Source organism: Telopea speciosissima, chromosome 3 (assembly GCF_018873765.1).
Source record: "Telopea speciosissima isolate NSW1024214 ecotype Mountain lineage chromosome 3, Tspe_v1, whole genome shotgun sequence".
NCBI classification, from domain to species: Eukaryota; Viridiplantae; Streptophyta; class Magnoliopsida; order Proteales; family Proteaceae; genus Telopea; species Telopea speciosissima.
The window spans coordinates 4913392-4932661 of record NC_057918.1 but is presented as its reverse complement, the minus strand read 5'-3'; the positions used below and the strand labels follow the sequence as shown (position 1 = coordinate 4932661).

General features: G+C 38.0%; 2 protein-coding genes across 2 annotated transcripts; both read left to right on the top strand.

The window, feature by feature from the left end:
* The first annotated feature begins 6412 nt into the window (after positions 1-6412).
* On the top strand, positions 6413-8969 carry LOC122655658 (protein LOW PHOTOSYNTHETIC EFFICIENCY 1, chloroplastic-like). The gene has a single exon (XM_043849917.1). It carries the CDS (start codon positions 6684-6686, stop codon positions 8952-8954), a length of 2271 nt encoding a protein of 756 aa, XP_043705852.1. The 5' UTR covers positions 6413-6683; the 3' UTR covers positions 8955-8969.
* Positions 8970-13048: 4079 nt separating this feature from the next.
* On the top strand, positions 13049-17931 carry LOC122654007 (uncharacterized membrane protein At3g27390-like). The gene is made up of 11 exons (XM_043847981.1): positions 13049-13247; positions 13494-13602; positions 13698-13890; positions 13997-14133; positions 14976-15264; positions 15361-15467; positions 15562-15700; positions 15986-16184; positions 17283-17523; positions 17611-17839; positions 17917-17931. Exons 1-11 carry the CDS (start codon positions 13154-13156, stop codon positions 17929-17931), a joined length of 1752 nt encoding a protein of 583 aa, XP_043703916.1. The 5' UTR covers positions 13049-13153.
* Positions 17932-19270: the final 1339 nt, after the last annotated feature.

Genomic DNA, 19270 nt, shown 5'->3' with positions numbered 1-19270 from the left:
GCTCCTGGGTATCAACCCATGTGGGCTGAGTAGAATAGAAGATTCTCTCTCTCTCTCTCACGCTTGTTTCCCTTGTAAGTTGTAAAGCCACTTTCATGCTGGGGAACTGGACATATAACAATGGTTTCTTTCTACCAAACCATTTCTACCAAGTTGCAGTTGCAGAAAGGTAAACATGTGCTTTACTTTTAAACAATGGACCACCTTTATCTCTAAATTTATATGAAATACATGAGAGGTAGTTTTCTGTCTGGGAGTTTGGTCTACGTCAGCACTCTCATGTGTCTATTTCTCTCTTCCTCAAAATAAGGGGGAGTAGAGATGTTTTTTCACATAGGGAGAAAAGAGATAGACTCATGAGAGTGTTGGTATAGGCCATACTCCCGGACAGAGTTCTTTTTCCCTAAATATATATATGGGAAAGAGAACGCCACCGGTTGCGCCATCGCACATTGCCTTTGCATCCTGACATAGGGGTGCACAAAATGACCGCCACACCCCCTGAAACCTTGGGAATGACTAGAGATGCGACGGTCATTTTGTGTACTCCTATATCAAGGCACAAGGGTAGTGTTCTCTTTCCATATATATATATATATATATATATATGGGCATTGTTCTTTGTGTCACAGCCTCTCAAGCACATGGGGATGGGGGCAATGACCACCCTGCCCCCTTGAGTGGTAGGCCCATGTGCCTAGGTGCAGCCTGTGCTACGGCACAGAGAACATTCTCCCATAAATATGGAGGAGCGGGATGGAGGATCATATAGGAAGGGTAGGGAGTCATTTAAAAAGAGAGAGAGAGAGAGAGAGAGAGAGGGGGGGGCTAGTTTATGTAGACATCTGCTTTTCCAATTTTTGGATATAAACATTTCCCCAACCATGAAATTTTTATTTTATTTTTATTTATTTATTTTTGCCTTTTGGAGGTAATTTGGCATAACTCAACCCTTTGGTTGGCATGGGGAAGGGTATTTTTTTTTTATCCTATACTAAGTAAGACACACATGTCCTATAACAAGTTCACATCACCAATGTGTTCGTGGTTTAATGTTTTGTATTCTGTCGCCTGCACAAGTGTGATGTATTCGATAAATTATCTATATAGGATATCACTATATATTATAACTAGAGTTCTTTTTTTGTAATCAATCTAAGAGAGATACAAGAACAAGAGGTTGTAACCCTATTTTCTATTGATAGTAAAGCATATCCCATCTCATCGTGAATGTAGACAATCTTTTCAAACCGTATAAATCCTTGTGCGAATGTTTGTTTGCAATTTTCTTCTCCGAGGGTGAAGGGAAACTTAATCCTTTTGTTAAAGAGGTTGGAAGACTAATGGTACTTAATTTTTAATCCTTCTAATTGTTTTGGCATTTATAGCTACACAACAATGCCTAGAACTTTTTTCTTTAACCATTCTGAAAGACTGAAAGAAGCACCCTTTTTTTTTTTACTGTATGAATATTGGATGGGTTCAAAAGGCAAAGGAGTATTTTTGTAATTAGTCCTACGACAGAGCAATAATGACCATAAATTTATGGGGTTTAATTTTCTTTTAAGAGGACAACTTTCTCCATCTTTTGACTTCAATTTGTTTACCGTGTTTTCTTTCATCCACAAATCCTTCGATTGAGGGGGTCGAATTACGGTTCTTTGATCGGTCAAGGAAAGCTCTTGTGTTTTTGGAAAAAGAACTGATCATGTGGATCATGCGGTCAAACATAGAAGTGCATGAAATTACCATCCCATCCCTTGAAATCATATGTCCCTGCTTGCCGCTTGTTAGACTCCACACATTGTGCAAGGGCCACACAATCAGACGAGCTTTCAGCTTCTTTTTTTTTTTTTTTATTTACATTTTTCATCATAGCAAACAACAGAAAAATATTATTTTTATAAATTTTTTTTACCTATTTCAGCCTTTCTACCTTTTTACCTGGAAAGAAATAAAGCCTTATTAAAAACTAGAAACTGAAAAATGGATTTTGGACAGAGTCCCGACCATGCCCTCAATTCTAGCATCTCAAGTCTCAACGAAAGTTTGGGCCTCCAAAGTGGGAAACACACCCAATGTTCTCCTCATCTTGTTTCATTGCTTTGGCAGCAACCTACCTCGGAGAATAGAAAAGTTAAACGCCCGAGTCCAACTAGGCATACCAAGGAGTCTCTTTAATCCATTTGACTTCAAATGGATTGCATAACCCTAGGGGATCCGACTCCTCTACTTCCACTTGCCTGGTACTGATGTGTGTCCCTACACACAAGCGTGGTGGAAAGTATCGTTTTACTTCCATTTGGGCAAGGCACTCGGACAGGGGTAAGGTGGTACATTCCGCCTTGCTTGTGTGTGGGGCGCACATAGCAGTATAGGCAGGCGAAAGTAGAGGCCGGAGTCGAATTGTAACCGTAGATGACACATGTCTTTTAATTGTTCAACATGAGAACCTTCATTACTACTTTAAGTTTTTGTTTTTTCTTTTAATGCTACTTGGAGTGTTAATAAATCAATTATCATATTTTTAGATGATTTATCAAAATTAATTATACTCAAATGAGAAAGTTTTCCTACACCCGTAGAATATGGTTCAACTATCATCATAGGGTCTTAAAACATCCTCCCTACTTATGAATGGTCGAACATACCTCCACCATTTTTGTGTGATACCTTCTTTCATACATCTAGAAGTTGTGGTTAAAGGATTCTCTTTCATCGTGACTTAAGGAAAACTCGGCCTATGTCTCTGCTTTGGGGAGTTGTTGTTTTTCGACTCAAACCTAGGACCACTAGGTTGCATTGGAGTAATTTTATCTTTACACCAAGATCTAATGGTCAAAAATATATATCAAAGATAAATTAAAAATTTTAATACATAAAATACCATATGGTTGAGATAGGAAGTCCTTACATGGTAGGGGATGTCAATAATAAAGCCTAAACGACTCATCTAATACTACACGGTAGCGTATAACAAAAAATAATATTGAAATGTTAGGAAGGGAAAGTCCCATATTGAGATCCTATGGCATTGTTCCCTGACTTCAGCCAATGAGGCATGGGGGTTGGGTCCACTTTGTGGGTATTGTATTTTAGCAAAGAGCTTATTTTATTATATCTTTCTTTATTTTTATTGTGGGACTAAGAAAAACAAGGATTTTAATCCTTTCCAATTCCTAAAAGTGTGCAGTGAGGCAGTTCGGGGTGGACTGGTGGAGATGTTGGTACTATTGAATGTCTGAGTTGCTAGGTTTTGACATCTCCACCCCGAACTGTCGCATTGAACACTTTTAAGGAATTAGAGAGGATTATTTTCTGGAAAACAAAAAATGAAGCAGTGCAAGAGTTTGCAATATTTTCACATCATTAATCATTTAAAAAAAAAAAGGAACTATCTTCGTATGATATACCATTAATCTTGCTGTTGGATCATCCATGGTTAGTTAAAATGGAAATGGTAAAAAAAAAATTTGTTTGGTACAATGTGTTTAAAACGGTTCAGAAGCTTTTATTTTTAGCAACAAAATAAATTATTTATTCATAAGGAAAAGGACAAAAGCGTGGCAATTTGAAAATTTCTTCATGAGGTAACTTGTAACTTTAGTAATGTAGGTAATTGCATGTGGAAGTGAATCCCAATTCCCAATTCCCTATTCCCAAACAAAAAATACATAAGAGGGGGGGATACGATTAAGAAATGAGGATACGTGCGTGTAGTAGATCGAGAGAAGATCGAAGATGAGATCAATTCAAAGAAATAGGTATGGATCTACCAAAAAGCCAAATTACACGCCCAAACGAAAGGAAAATCAATCCACCTCCACGAGATTGATCCTTCTTCACGTGTCCACCAGATTTTGGGGGAACATATGATCCGAATTCTGAATCAAAGATAAGACATTCAAATTCTTTTTTTTTTCCTTTTTAGGGGTTTGGAAATTGGGCATCATCACTCATTAGGCTCTACAAACTATAAGCTTCTTAGATTGGATTTAAATTTACACTAACATGTATTAGAAACCTAGTAAAGCATGTGGGATAGAATTAAATAATATATTGTGGGTTTTGGGTTCTTCATATCATGGCAGATTTGACACTGGTTACGAGCCTCCTTTCTATGATCCAATAGGTTGTCAGTACCATGGTTTAAAATAGGGTAAACTATATGTCATCTCTTGGTTTTCAAACAAAACTCAGATCATCGCCAGATTTTTTTTAAAACTCAAACCACCCTCTGATTTAGACTCCAATATAACAAATTAGTCCCTACCGTTAGTTTTCTATTGTTAAGTGATGATGTCAGCTAGTTAAATAAATTTAAATCCCTAAACTATCATTGACCAATGTTGAAGATGAAGGAAGGGTAGTATTGTAAATTTAATTCTAATATTTTAATACAAGGGTAAAATAGTCCTTTCATATCAATAACTAACAGTAGACTAACACCGTTACTATAGAGTAAGGGTGTCAATCGATGCGGTTCTGGTTATTCGGTTCGGTTGCAGTGTGGTTTATATTTTGATAAGGTGAAATCAAAATCGAACCGAATAGGAATCAGCTAAAATCTTAATTGTATGCATACGGTCCGATTTTATCAGTTTCAATTTGGTTTTCTTCATCCGGTTTACATGCGATTTGTGTAGTGTCATTTTGAGAACTAGTAATGAAGACATCCTTAGTTTTCAAGGCCTTTATATTCCTATGTTTCTCCATTCTCTCCCGGTCTCGCTCACTCATCATATTTCCCATGCCTATGTGATAAAAAAAAATTCCCAACTTTAACCATCGTTCTATTCTTTTCCTATTCTTTGCTTTTCCATTTTTTTCTTCTCCCCTCTCACATGATAAACAAACTATTTATTTTATTAGAAAATAGGGTTTAATTAATCTATTTTAACATCATACATCATTTTCAATTCATACTTGAACAAATATAATATATCGTTAACCCATTACATTGTACTTATTTTATGTTTCAAGCGTGATACAATAATTATTTTTATTAAATTAATTATTATGTTATTAATTAATCCAATTGATGCATAGACTAATATTCGAGTAAGAAGTATCGGTTTCTATTCGGTTTCTTATTCGGTTTAGAACCGTGGTTTTGAGGTACAAATCAAAATCGAAATAGGAAGAGAACCTATAAAATCAAAATCGGATAATTTTTCTGCGATGCGGTTCAATTCGATCGTAAACGGTCGGTTCCGTTTCCGATATTCGATTCCTATTTCATTTTGACATCCTTACTGTAGAGGGAGTGATTTGAATTTAAAAAAAAAAAACCAGCGGGTGATGTGTAATTTACCCAGGAACCAAATAAAAATTAGGGTATCCTATCTGTTCTTTTGACTATATTTATTTATTAGGGAAAAGAACTGCCACGACGATAGAGTACCATTTCTCTCTCACACATGGGATTCTTTATTGCTTTCTCCCTCCTGATTTGATCATGTTGGCCCCATGTATAAGATACTGTTTTCCACATCGCCGTTGGTATGGTGTGCAGATTCCCCCTGTGACGTTACGGGGAAACCCCCTCCCATTAGTTTATTTTGAACAAAGAGAGAGAGAGAGAGAGATTGAATAAATACTAAATAGGTAAGGCCCAAATCTGAGATTTACAAAGAAGCCCATGCGACAATGGTAAAGTAAGGCCCAAATCTGAGATTTACAAAGGAAGCCCATGTGGCAAAGCGAAGGTAAGGCTGTAAGAGCCTTTGCCTCCTAGGGTACAGTAAAAATTATCTTACCTAATGAAATAAACAAGAAAAGCGGGTAAAGCTTCATCAATGGTGTCTTAATTTTCGTTTCATATATATATATATATATATGAGAAGGCCCATGAAGATATTGGGCCCAAGTTTGCCACCTCATTTCAAGTTTCAACTGAAACAGAGTTCACCAAGTGTCAAAATAAAGTTTTGAATGTACGAGGATTATGAGAAGGCCCATGAGGATATTGGGACGACCATAAAATACAAGGATGGCAATTTTAGGGGTGTGTGTTTGGGCCTGTGAACCTGAGCCCGGATAGGGCCTGGGTTGAAGCCTCGGGCTGGGCTTTTCAACCTGCAACAAGCTGAGCCCGGCTCTTCTCCTGCGACCTGAGAGCCCAGGGAGTATCCAACGGCACTGGGCTGCTGGATGTGCGCCGGCCCCCATGCAGGCACACATTCCGTGCGCCCACTTTGGATGCCTCCCTGGGCACTCCCTGGGTGCTGGGATCGCAGGAGAAGAGCCCAATTCGTAGCCCTTATTTTGATATTTTTCTCTTCCTAGTGTTTTATAGCCAACCAAGCGTAGCATAAAGTAAACGTTATGTTCCATATGAGAGGTTGTGAGACGTTTAGCCTATTTTATCCAGGCGTAAAACCTTTAATCTTCATTCGTCAAGACCAACTTCACAGGTGGATTCGATTCTCAGTCATGGGAAACAAAAATTCAGGATCCTCTCCCTCGCACTGGTCTTCAATCCTCACGGGTATGAACCAAGCTCCATCTATAAATTCTTTAGTCTCATACTCCACAAAGGAAAGTTCATGAAAGTTTTGATTTCTGTTTCCTTTATCTGGTTGAAGTTTTAGTGAGAAGTCGAGTCTGAACTTTAATTACCCTCTCTTGTCTTCTTACTCCTGAATGGACTCTTTGTAATAGCTTTGTGATTCATATCAAAGATGGAAGCTCTGAGCCTTTGGTCCTTAAAAGGGGACTTCTGGGCAACCCCTCATTTGGAGTTTGATGTGGGTTATTCCTGTATTTCAAAAACAAGGAAAACAAAGAGAAGATTGCTAATTGGTAATGCCGTACGTCAGGGAAGAAGTTCCCATCACTTGTTTGCTTCAAGTACTCATAGACGTTGGTATCCAAAACGTGATGCTTCATACGGGATTTTCACCAACAACTCGAAACTGAATTTTGTTTTTGTTGGTGAACCATCTAGAATTTCGTCTGGTGCGTCTTTTGCCTTGGCTTGGGCATTTGAGCAACGAGCGATTGGGAAGGAATTCAATGAAGAGTCTCCAAATCGTAGAGATAGTTTACTTAAAAAAGCGGATGATGAGGAAGAAGGCTCCCTTGATATTGTCGAGGGAAAAGATGGTGGGGTAATTCCAACTAAAGGAGGAGGAGGAGATTGTGATTATGAGAGAGAAGTAGTTGAAGCGAAGAATGCACGAATTGATGTCCGTGCATTAGCTTGGAGCTTACAGTATGCTAAAACCCGGGAAGATATAGAAGATGTTCTTAAGGATTTTTCGGAACTGCCCCTTTCTGTATATTCTTCAATGATCAGAAGTTTTGGCAAAGAAAAGAGATTAGAGTCTGCTGTAGCTCTTGTCGAGTGGCTTAAGAGAAAGAAGAAGGAGACCAATGGTTTCGCTGGTCCAAACCTTTTCATATATAATAGTCTATTGGGTGCAGTGAAACAATCTGAGCAGTTTGGAGAAGTGGAGAAAGTCATGTTAGATATGGCAGAGGAAGGTATCCTTCCTAATGTTGTCACTTACAATACTTTAATGGCCATTTATTTAGAACAAGGACGGTGTATTGAGGCCCTCAATTTTCTCAAGGAGATTGAAGAGAAGGGTTTATCCCCATCTCCAGTATCCTATTCAACAGCCTTGCTTGTTTATAGAAGAATGGAAGATGGGAGTGGAGCCCTTAAGTTTTTTGTTGAATTAAGAGTAAAATATCAAACGGATGTGATAGGAAAAGATGGTGATGACAATTGGGAAACTGAGTTCATTAAGCTCGAGAACTTAACCATTCGTATTTGCTACCAAGTGATGCGGCAGTGGCTTGTGAAGGGAGATCACTTGAACAGCAATGTATTGAAGCTTCTTACTGAAATGGATAAGGCTGGGCTGAGACTTGGACGGGCTGAACATGAGCGCCTTGCATGGGCATGTACGCTTGAAGGTCATTATATTGTGGCAAAGGAATTGTATAATAGGATAAGAGAGGAGGAGTCTGATATCAGTTTATCTGTTTGCAACCATATAATATGGTTGATGGGCAAGGCTAAGAAATGGTGGGCTGCTTTGGAGATTTATGAAGATTTGTTGGATAAGGGACCAAAGCCAAATAACCTATCACATGAATTAATTGTTTCACACTTCAACTTTCTACTCGCTGCAGCTAGGAGAAAAGGTATTTGGAGATGGGGTATTAGGTTGCTTAACAAGATGGAAGAGAAAGGCCTAAAGCCAGGAAGTCGGGAGTGGAATTCAGTTCTTGTAGCTTGTTCCAAAGCATCAGAAACTTCAGCTTCTGTGCAGATATTTAGGAGGATGGTGGAGCAAGGTGAAAAGCCTACAATTGTTTCATACGGAGCATTGCTTAGTGCCCTTGAGAAAGGAAAACTCTATGATGAGGCCCTCCGAGTATGGGAACATATGGTTAAAGTGGGTGTCGTGCCAAACTTGTATGCATTCACAATTATGGCATCAATTTACGCTGGACAAGGAAGGTCCAAGATGGTAGATTCCATCATCCGAGATATGGTTTCATCTGGTATTGAACCAACTGTTATTACTTTTAATGCGATTATCAGTGGGTGTGCACGGAACAACATGGGAAGTACTGCATTTGAATGGTTCCACCGGATGAAAGTTTTGAATACCTCCCCAAATGAGATAACATATGAGATGCTGATTGAAGCTCTTGCGAAAGATGCTAAGCCAAAACTTGCATATGAGCTGTATTTGAGGGCTAACAATGAGGGCTTTCACCTGTCTTCAAAAGCTTATGATGCTGTCATACAGTCCTCACGAGATCACGGTGTAAATATAGATGAAAGCATCTTAGGACCCCGTCCTGTGGAGAAGAAGAAAAATCTGAAGATTAGGAAGACTTTGTCAGACTTTTGTAACTTGGCAGATGTCCCTAGAAGAGGTAAACCATTTGATAGAGAGGAGCTTTATACTCAACAAACACATGGAAACTAATAAATAAATTTTTTTGTGTGAGGGGGGGGGGGGGGAGGGATCTAAATGCCCACTCGCATGTATTGGCATCTCCCACGCCAAGCCAATGGGTGCACGGGAGGGATTTCTCACAATTTGTATACAGGGGGACCCAGATGGTCAGGGAGAGAGTGTCAAAGGGTCGGAGGAAAGAGAATTTGAGAGTGCATGTACTACCAGCAGTGTTTACATCATTTTCCCATAAAGCGGTTTTGTGTCATCAACAAGGTCTATGCTGTATGATATTGGAATTCTTTACTTACATCCCTACAATTTTGTAAAGTAGGGGCCTCTGATATCATATTATGTTGTAAGGTTGCTGCCCCTAATTCAAATAATTTGTTGCTTTATTGACCCTTGTAACATTTTTCTTCATGTTCACTTCTAGGAAATACAGATGGATATAATCATAGATTTCTGATGACGAGAACCTGTATTTTTTAAACAGAGTGAGACATTGCTGCGAGGGTAGTGGGCATTGTTCATTGAACTGTCATACAATATATCCATTGAGTTGATATCTGATTCAAGGTTTCATATGACGAAGTGAAATCAAATTTTATGGTTTGAATTTAATAGGTCACAGTAGGGTTTTATCATTTAGTTTTCAGTAGCTTGAGTTGCTCTGGATTTTGTTTGAGTTTTTCCCCCTTTATATTTTTCTCTCTACTGCAAGCTCTGAACTCCCTTTTGAGCTCAAGACTTTGCATCATTGACTGTTCTTTTTTTTTGTCCCTGGAGTATTGTAGCTAAATCAGAGGATGTCTGGTGTACAAATGGTAGATTATTGAATCTTTGAGAATTGACTTGGGCTTGTAACTGCAGGAACAGGCACTGGGTGGTTAGACCATACATATTTGAGTATCCATCCACTTAATTGTTTAAATTTGACTTTAAAATGCTTTGAGGTTTAACTTTTTTCTTTGTTTTTCCTTTCAGTTATAGGGTTCATAATCTTCCAGTTTTCCTCCATACTGCATTAAAGACTCTGGTGGTCCATTTTTTGTCTTTCCAGGTAAGCTATTTCTTCTGAACTGATTCTCTTTTCGGTTTTTCTAACCTAAATTTAAGAATCTGCATATTGTGACCATCCAATCTTAGTTGTTTCCACTTTAAAATGTGAGGCCAGGGTGTCAATATAAGAACGACTGTTATATTTTTCAAGGATGATGTACTGTGGGTCATGTATGACTCTTGTACTTGAGCCTTGCCCCAATTTATGTTGAACAATACATTCATGAAGTTGCACAGAACCAAAGGTCCAAAACCAAAAATTAAAAGAAGAAATAAGAGAAGTCTCTGCCTGTTGTTGAACTCCATTTGATTTAGTGCATAGATTTAATAAGAAACCTATATCATTTTATAGATAAGATAAAATTCAGAAGCCAACAATTTGATTCTACTAATTCGATGGAAAATGCGATACTGAATTAGAACTACATTTATCATTCACTGGAAAAAACTAACTAACTAACTCTCTATAGTTAAACTAGCTCCATAATTCAAGCAGTGACGCATTTAAGTATCCAGACAATATTTCTGATGAAAATAGATAGAAATGAAAGCTTCCATAACTTGGATTCCTGGCAATCAACCCAAGGAATTGGTCCAAAATCTTGTTCAGCTTTCAGTTTCCAATTTAGGCTCTTGTTGCTCTCAGAACCAACCACCAACTACTTCTGCCATCGTTCTTTTTAGTCATCTTTTAGCCCTTCTTCTCTGATTGTAGGGGTTCCTACAATGATTTTTCTAAATTTGTATCAAATTTATCGATATTACGTAATTAAATTTAACAATTTAAGTAGTGTTCATAGGCTAGAAATTCCAAAACGAGTTCGGAAGATTTGGGTTGGCTTCTGTTGTTGGGTCAGTTATTTTGGGGACCAAAATTTTAATTTTAAATGAAACTACAGATCACTCAATTATCTACAGGTTGGTGAAGAACACTAAATTAGATAGAGGTTGGTGAGATCTCTCTCTCTCTCTCTCATAATCAAGTTACAGTAATCAATCTCCAAAGTTGGTTTGAAGTTGAAAGCTTGAAACAACTCTTTCTTTTCAGACCATGTGACTTTCTTTCCCAGCCTCCCTTAATTAGTATTTAATACAGTTCAAATATAGAATTGGAGGCCTAATCTAAAGTCATCATCTTTGTCCTCTGTCCTACAATTAGATGCTTTCTTCTCTGTTTTTTCTGTCGTTACTCTTTAAAGCCCCCCAATTCAACATGGAAGCGTGGGGGAAAGCATTGATAATACCTGATTGAGAGAGATCTCACAGCCCATGATCTTGAAAAGCGATTGCAAATTTGTCTTCAACCTTCTCGATGTCAAAGTTCGATATCAGCCGCCAGCACAATAATCACATTTGTTATTGAGGCAATTTTTTAGGGTTTCACATGTTTGTAGAGGTATTAGGATGGATATTTATCCCTTCATTTTACCTGTCCGTTAATTTCCTCAATTCCATCTAATAGGGGGTGAAAAGGACCATCCTACCCCATTCGGGTGAAATCCACCTTCCTCCATTAGAAGGAATTGACGAGTAGACAAATCGAGGTGATAATTTTCTGTTGAAGGCTAATATAATCATATCAACACGTGTGGTGTTAGGGGAAAAAGATAATTTACACCCATGGCCCCACGGCCCCCACTAAGATAAGTTTACCAGCGTGGTCCATTTTTTATCCATGTGGAGGATCAATCTGATTGGTCCGACCTTGGATTGTTGGAGCATCCTTCAGATCACCCAAGCTTTTAAAACTTAGAATTGGAAACGGAATCGGTTAGAGAGTATTTTGATCCGAATCAAGATTTTAAGCTATTTTATGGTGAAAATTAAATCAATTCAGGAATCCAAAATCGGCCCATAAATCAGTCCAATTTAAGATGAATTATAAAGAAAAGGATTAGAAATCGATCGATCCAATTCTGATTCAAGAAAAAATGATTAAGAAAAGTGAAAATGGGGCACGGTGTCAGTCGATTCAATCCAAATTGGCCGATGTCTTCTTTTTTGGGTGGAGGAATATCCAACACATTGATCTCATGGGACAATGATGACAATTCATTTGTCAAAATTTTCAAACCAAACTCAATTGCATATTTACATGCTCCTCCAATGTGTTAAATTTTTTTTCTTATCATTTGACTTGTTTATTATGTCACATGGTATAATGTTTTTTAGCTTAAACTTACCACATCAGTCAAGACTTAAGTGGACAATAGGTTAATCAAATTAAGCATTATATACATGAAAATCTAAAGTGTCAAGCTCTAAATACACCTATAGAGATGTTATTTAGACATTCTCAATGACATAATGACATTATTTTGAAACCCCTTTTTTTTATCTTTATATTAAATAATGTGTGATTGTTCTCTAGAGAGCGTAAGCTGTGCCCAAACACATAGGATGATCATTTCGACCATCCAAGGGGGTGAGGCGATCATTTTGCCCACTTCCATGTGTTTGGGCACATCGCCTGCACCCCTAGCATAGAGAACATTTAACCTTAAATAATTTTTAGAAACAAAACAAAGGACAATCAAAATTATGTTATAAAAACCCTTTTTTAATCTTGTATAATTAGTAGTTATGATTTGTTTTCACATTTAAAAAAAATAAATAAATTTGATTAGTGCATGAGAACATCTTAGGTGGACAACCCCCCACCCACATACACAAAGTAGCTTTGCTTTTAAAGCACGACACGAGGACAACATCTCATGAATGAATGAAGAATCCAATTCCCTAATATTCTCTCTCTCTTCAAAAAAAAAAAAACAAAGAGTCGACAGTCGTGACTGGTGACTGGTGACTGGTGACTGGTGAGAGTCCCTTCCCTTGTATTGCTAAAATTCATTTAAGCCCTCTGGAGCGGTTATCTAACTTCCTGCCTCTTTCTTACCAAAAAAAAAAACTTCGTGCCTCTGAATCCCAAAAACAATCTGAGATTCCACTTGATTCCCCCCCTCCCTCTTTAGTCTTTTCCCGTGGCGTTGTTGGTTCAGAAATTTCCGTGCTAATCCATTGATGTGAGTCGGTAAAGATAGTTTTTAATAAGTCAAATAGTTTCTTTCAACAGTTATGAGTGGAATTCTGTGTCTTCTGATCCTTGAACTGGGTAACTGTGACTTGGGTTTTAAGTGAGTTTGAAATTCTAGGTAAGCAAATCCGAGATGGAGCCCCCCAGGGGGTTTTGGGCTTCTTTCTGGAGCTTTCTCCGGTTTTTGCCGTTCTTCATTGCACTTCTACTTCTGGGCATCGTTAAAGGTTGGTTTTCCATTTAGATTTACCTGCTATTGTTTTGTTTCGAATTGTTCTGGATAATTTTTTGGTCCTCTGGTTTACTTTTGGCTCTAAAAAAAAAATAAATCGTTAGTTAGTTGTCCAGAGTAGGAAGAACAGCATGCATCTACAATAAGTAAACGATGCAAATCCTCGATGATAATTAGTGACTAACTAGAATATTTGATTTCTATCTTTTAATCTTAATCATTTATTTTGTGTCCTCTACAGGTGTTATTTTCTGCCCATTGATATGCCTTATCATCTCGATTGGTAACTCTGCAGTCATTTTGGGTCTTTGGCCAGTCCACAGTATCTGGACATATTATTGCATTGCACGGTAGTTCACTTTGCTGGATTTTTTTTTCTTGGCCTGTTAGCTTTTTTCCTGCAGTGTGGTGATCTATTTGCTATGATCATTGTTTTGTAAGGCAGAGCCAAACTACTTGGGCCAGTTCTGAAGCTTGCTCTGTCCATATGCATTTCTGTTCTCTTGATCTTGTGGCCATTGGTGGGCATTGTTGGAAGTATTCTGGCTGGTGCAGGGTATGGGTTTCTTGTACCCCTGGCTGCCACCTTTGAAGCTGTTGGAGAAGGAAATACTGATGATTTTCTCCACTGTATGATTGTATGTCATAATTTTGTATTCAACAAAATATTAATTTTTAATTTCTTAGTGTTTTTAGTTTCATTTTGTTCCCTCATGGAAATCTCCTTTTCTGTTGACCTTATAGGATGGAACTTGGAGCTCTGTACAAAGAAGCTTTACTGTGGTCAGAGACTTTACTGATGTATGTTTTCACTCCTATTTCTCAATTATGGATGACCTTCGCCTTCAAGAACCCCCAAATGGGAAACCATATGAGATCAGGTTTCATATTTGTTTTGTCCTTTTGATACTGCCTTTATCTAGTCCATAACAAATTCCATTGTCTTATCAAGTTGCTTACCTTAAACTGAATCTCCATTATTGTTATATATGCATTGCATGTGATGAAAACTTAAGTCATGCACCACAAGTTTTCTAGAATTTAATCGCCATTGGCTACTCTTAGTTTGGATTTCAATGAATAACACTTAGGGATTTCGGTGTGCAGATGTGCTTTCTATAGTTATATTATAACACATTATAATATGTGTTAGACTCTTTCGACTTTAAGTTTCATATCTATCAGAAGGAAAAGGCTTAGCAGATGGGCTTGAGCCTGTAAGTTGATTGAACATAAACCTTGATATCAGAATTTAATTAGTGTAGTTATCAAGAAATCTTCTTAAAATCCCATGTGGCAGGTAGTAGCTTCACCAAAGTTGTTCATAAGTTGATGATTCTCTAACATAACAATTTTCACAACCAACTGGAATGAGATTATTTCAGTTTTAAACATGAGGGATGAAAGAAACATGCAGTTGTGGTTAAAAAAAGTCACATGCAGGAGTTACCATCAGAATGTACCCATTTAATCTATTGCCTTCTTTATATCAATATGTAGCTGTCTTAATGGTCACTGTTAGCATGATGCCACCCAATAACATGTTGGGCTTTGAACTGACACTATTATATGAGCAAGACACTCCAATTAAATTGGATATCTAGTTACATGTTCTCATGTTAATAATATTATCTTTGAGACCCCCCCCCCGGCCCTTAAGCTATTTACTAACCAAAGAAAACAAAATATTGTCTTACAGAATTTGCTATTAAATATCCTGCAGATTGCTCCATATTCCAGGTGCTTTATTAGCTGGACTTCTTGGAATTATTGTTGACATGCCAGTAATTACGCTTGTTGCCCTGTACAAAAGCCCTTACATGCTTTTCAAGGGATGGCACCGATTGTTTCATGATCTTATAGGTCGGGAAGGACCTTTCTTGGAGACAATATGTGTGCCATTCGCAGGTCTTGTCATCCTACTTTGGCCATTGGCAGTTATCGGAGCTGTACTGGGTTCAATGGTATCAAGCGTCTTTTTAGGTGCTTATGCAGCTGTTGTTACTTACCAGGTCATAGTCTTATGCTTAGAAGGCTTTCTGTATATAGTTTTGATGTTCAGTTGACTACATACTCACAGTTTTGTTGCTTTGGGATTTGAAATGTAGGAGTCTTCTATTTTCTTGGGGCTCCGTTATATTATCTCGTCCTTATCCATTTATGATGAATACAGTAATGACGTTCTTGACACACCAGAAGGGTCCTGCTTTCCCAGGTGCTATTTTGCACCATTTTTTATGTTTTAAGGGCATTATTTGTTTGTATTCCATGTATAACTTGAAAAGCTACTTACTTATTAAAATTATCAGGCTCCAGTACCGGAAGAAAGTGCCCTCATCGCAGACCACCTCTCGTGCAACTTCTTTCTCAAGACCTGACTCTTTTCGCAATCCTCCCTCTCGTTTGTCTTCACTCAAGAATTCAATCATTGAATTGAATCCCCTTGAGGTATCTATTCTTTTGCATGTAAATTATCTGGACAGATGCAACATTGCATTGAAAATTCCACTGAGAAGCATTGGCTCATCAAGTTTTCTTGGTTTTAGTGTACAAATTAAAGTCACCAAAGTTGCCTTACCACATGTGTCGCTGAGGTATCTTATTGGATATTGCTGGCAGACCTAAAATTTGGCAAGTTGGTGCAGTCTCGCTGGAATCAAAAACTCATTTTTATTTCAAAGTTTGGTGATGGAAAAATGTTATGGTACAATAACTGAAATATTATACTTGTAGTTACTTGAAGGTTTATTTGTGGAGTGTAAAAAGCACGGGGAGCTTCTGGTTGCTGAAGGACTGATAAGACCAGAAGATATAGAAGACGCTAAATCAAGCACAGGTTGCAGCAGCGTTGTAAGCGTTGGCTTACCAGCTTATTGCACTCTTCAGGCACTTCTACGTTCTGCCAAGGCCAACTGTGAGGGAATACTGCTGAGTAAGTGAAAGCTACTACCAGAACAAGAAAGAAAAAGATCGTTTAATAAAGTAAATTGCATAATGAATAGTATGCATGTCACCTAAGCCCCCATGTTATCTAGTCATTTGGAGATACCGCATTATTATATCCATCCTCAAAGGATGGTAAAAGCTTTTTGGTAGCCTATCATAATGTGCTATTAGCTGCTATAGACATATATTTGAAGACAATACATGTAACTTAGCTACAGAAACACATGAATAAGAATTATTTGAAATAAAAAGTGTAAAATTCTATATACACCCTTTGTCCTGAAGCCATTTTGTGGGGTTTTCTGAGTCTGATACTTTGTGTTTGTGCTGGACTCCAGCACCCTTGTTCCTATCCATGTAACATAGCCTAATCCCCTTCATATAGAGAGGAACCTGACAAACATGTAAAAATCGTGTTGGAAAAATACCATCAAGTGCTTAATTTTGTATTCCTCTTACCCCACTTCAAGTTCATTGTGAATCTGAAGATGTCAGAAGTATGGTAGAACAACTTTCTGGAAATAGTGACTTGTAAGCCAGGGGACTTGGAGCAAATAACCTGGGTAGCATCGACTGTAAGGGATTTGACCTTAGGTTCTTACTGGTTTTTTGCATGGGAATGGCTGCTAAAGAAGGGTCTATGAGCTTGGCAATTTTGACCAACAAAGGTACCACAAAGAAAGGTCTTAAATCAAGTATGCAAAGTGACAAGAAGAAAGATCCAGTGCATGGGAAATGACACAGAACTGAAGAAAGATTGAGGGAGAATGATCCTGCACTTCTGCACCAACGATTCAAGAAAAAAAAAATATTTGCAGCATGTGTGTGGAGTTCACAAGTGTGCAAGCATTACAATATTGACTAGTGAATTTGTTACAAGTTAGATTATCTTAGTCCCTGTACAAAAAGGGGTCTTGGTTTGTCAGGAACATCCTCAGAATGACCAAAATCATCCCTAACACCTGTCATTGTGGAATCATGATTTCCTCTAATTGTCTATTCTTTTACTTTCAAGTAGTAGCAAATAATTCTACATCTTTACACAAACACACATAACAGGCTTGACATGTTTTAATTATTGTAGGTGACAATGTGACTGAGATAACTCTAACCAACAGACCAAAAGAATCTTTCTTTGATTGGTTCTTCAACCCCGTCTTGATTTTGAAAGATCAGATCAAAGCTGAGAATCTTTCAGAAGCTGAGGAGAACTACCTTTGCAAATTGGTTTTGTTAAGTGGCCATCCAGATAGATTGAAAATTTTGGATCTAACACCACCAGACACTGAGCAGAAACAAGCTGAACTTGATGCATTTGCCCGAAGGTAATAATTACGTGGATTTCTTTAGAGTAACTGCTTAACTTTTCATTTTGTAACGGTCTTGTATCCTCATTCTTTTTCCCTCTGAAGGCTCCAAGGGATCACCAAGACTGCATCAAGGTATCCAACTTTTAGGCGACGCTTTGTTAAACTTGTTCAATCTCTATCTCATGAGCTTGCAAAGAAAAATGGTGAAGATCAATCAGCCCATGGGTCTCAATCAACTTCAAGGTCGAGAAGTGGCTTGGTTCGGATGTTCAGCCAGAAGTCATTTGGAAGCAGAACAGGCCATCAAGGAGCTGATAGAGATGGGGCTATGGTATAGACCTTGTATGAGTAGGGAAGCTGATTACTATTGTATATTTTCATTCTTAAATTCTTTTAACCTTCTTATAGGCATTTAATGTATGAAATTCAAGGTTTCATCAAAAAAATGTATGAAATTCAAGATGATTCAAGTAAAGCAAAATTGGCAATGGAATTGGTCTCCATGGATTATGATTCCAATTCAGCTGGAATCAGCCTGTATCCTAGAAATGACCGAATTTTTAGAATCGATGCAGGTGATTCTAATCTGATTCACTGGAATAGGTTCACTGATTCCCAATTCCGCAAACAATAATAGGTTGGGTCCAATTCCTGTGCTGCTTGCTGAGAGAACCCTCTCCCTTTCTTTTGTTTGCTTCCTGGATAAAACTAGAGCTTTTCTTTCCCAATCAACTGAACTAAGCCTTGTCTCTACTAGGGCTTCTCTTCCAAGAGGGGAATTTTTTGAGAGAGATTGTATTACACTTTATTTTCTCATGTGAAATTCACATTACAAACCATCTCAACTTTTTGTCTTTTCCTCTTTCCCTTCTTCACCCAACCAACCTCATGTGCTATCACTTCTGGTTTTCTAAGCGATTCTTCAGGAAAGCATTTCTTTAGTATTGACCTGTGATGCCTGTCATGTGATGATAGAAAGGCGGGTCAATATAATAAGAGAGTAACTCGAAGCTTAAGCCATTCCAACATTACAAAAATGTCATCAGAGGAAATTGCTAATAATACACATACAACCAGAAAACCTAATGAGAGAGCTTTCAACTCAACGAATTTACAGGTTTGGATTTAACAAAGAAACAAACTGAACATTTTTTCATGGGGCAATGTTCTCTGCCCAGGAGCTTACGGGATGCAGGCTGCGCCCAGACACATGGGATGGGACAGAAGTGTCATTTTGTTCATTCAGGGGGGGTTGTTGGTCATTTTTGCCCAACTCCATGTGTCTGTGTGTATCCTGTGCCCCCAGTGCAGAGAACATTTTCCCTTTTTTTCATATTCTGAACAGTAAGATGCCACTTATGCCATCCTGTTGAACATGAGATGAGCAGGTTTAAATGACCCCCTGTAAAAGACATGAGATGAACTTGACAGTTAAAGCCTTCCTGAACATAATGCCAAAAACCAATGTTCATTGGCCATAAAGAAACCAGAAATGAAAAAAAAATAAAATAAAATAAAAAAAATAAAAAAATCACCCAAAGCAGCCGCTATGATGGGGTTATGGGTCAGCTAGGCTGTCCAGAACAAATTCAACAGGTTGGCTTTCAGTGTCCTGGAGTTGGGATTGAGAGGCTGAGAACTTCGCCTTCTTATAGCTGCTTGAGCATCTAAGGATCATATCCAAGGTCATGTTCTTTGGGCCTCCAGATCTGCACAAACGAGAACAAACAGAAATAAATAAATATTTTATCACAGAATGCAT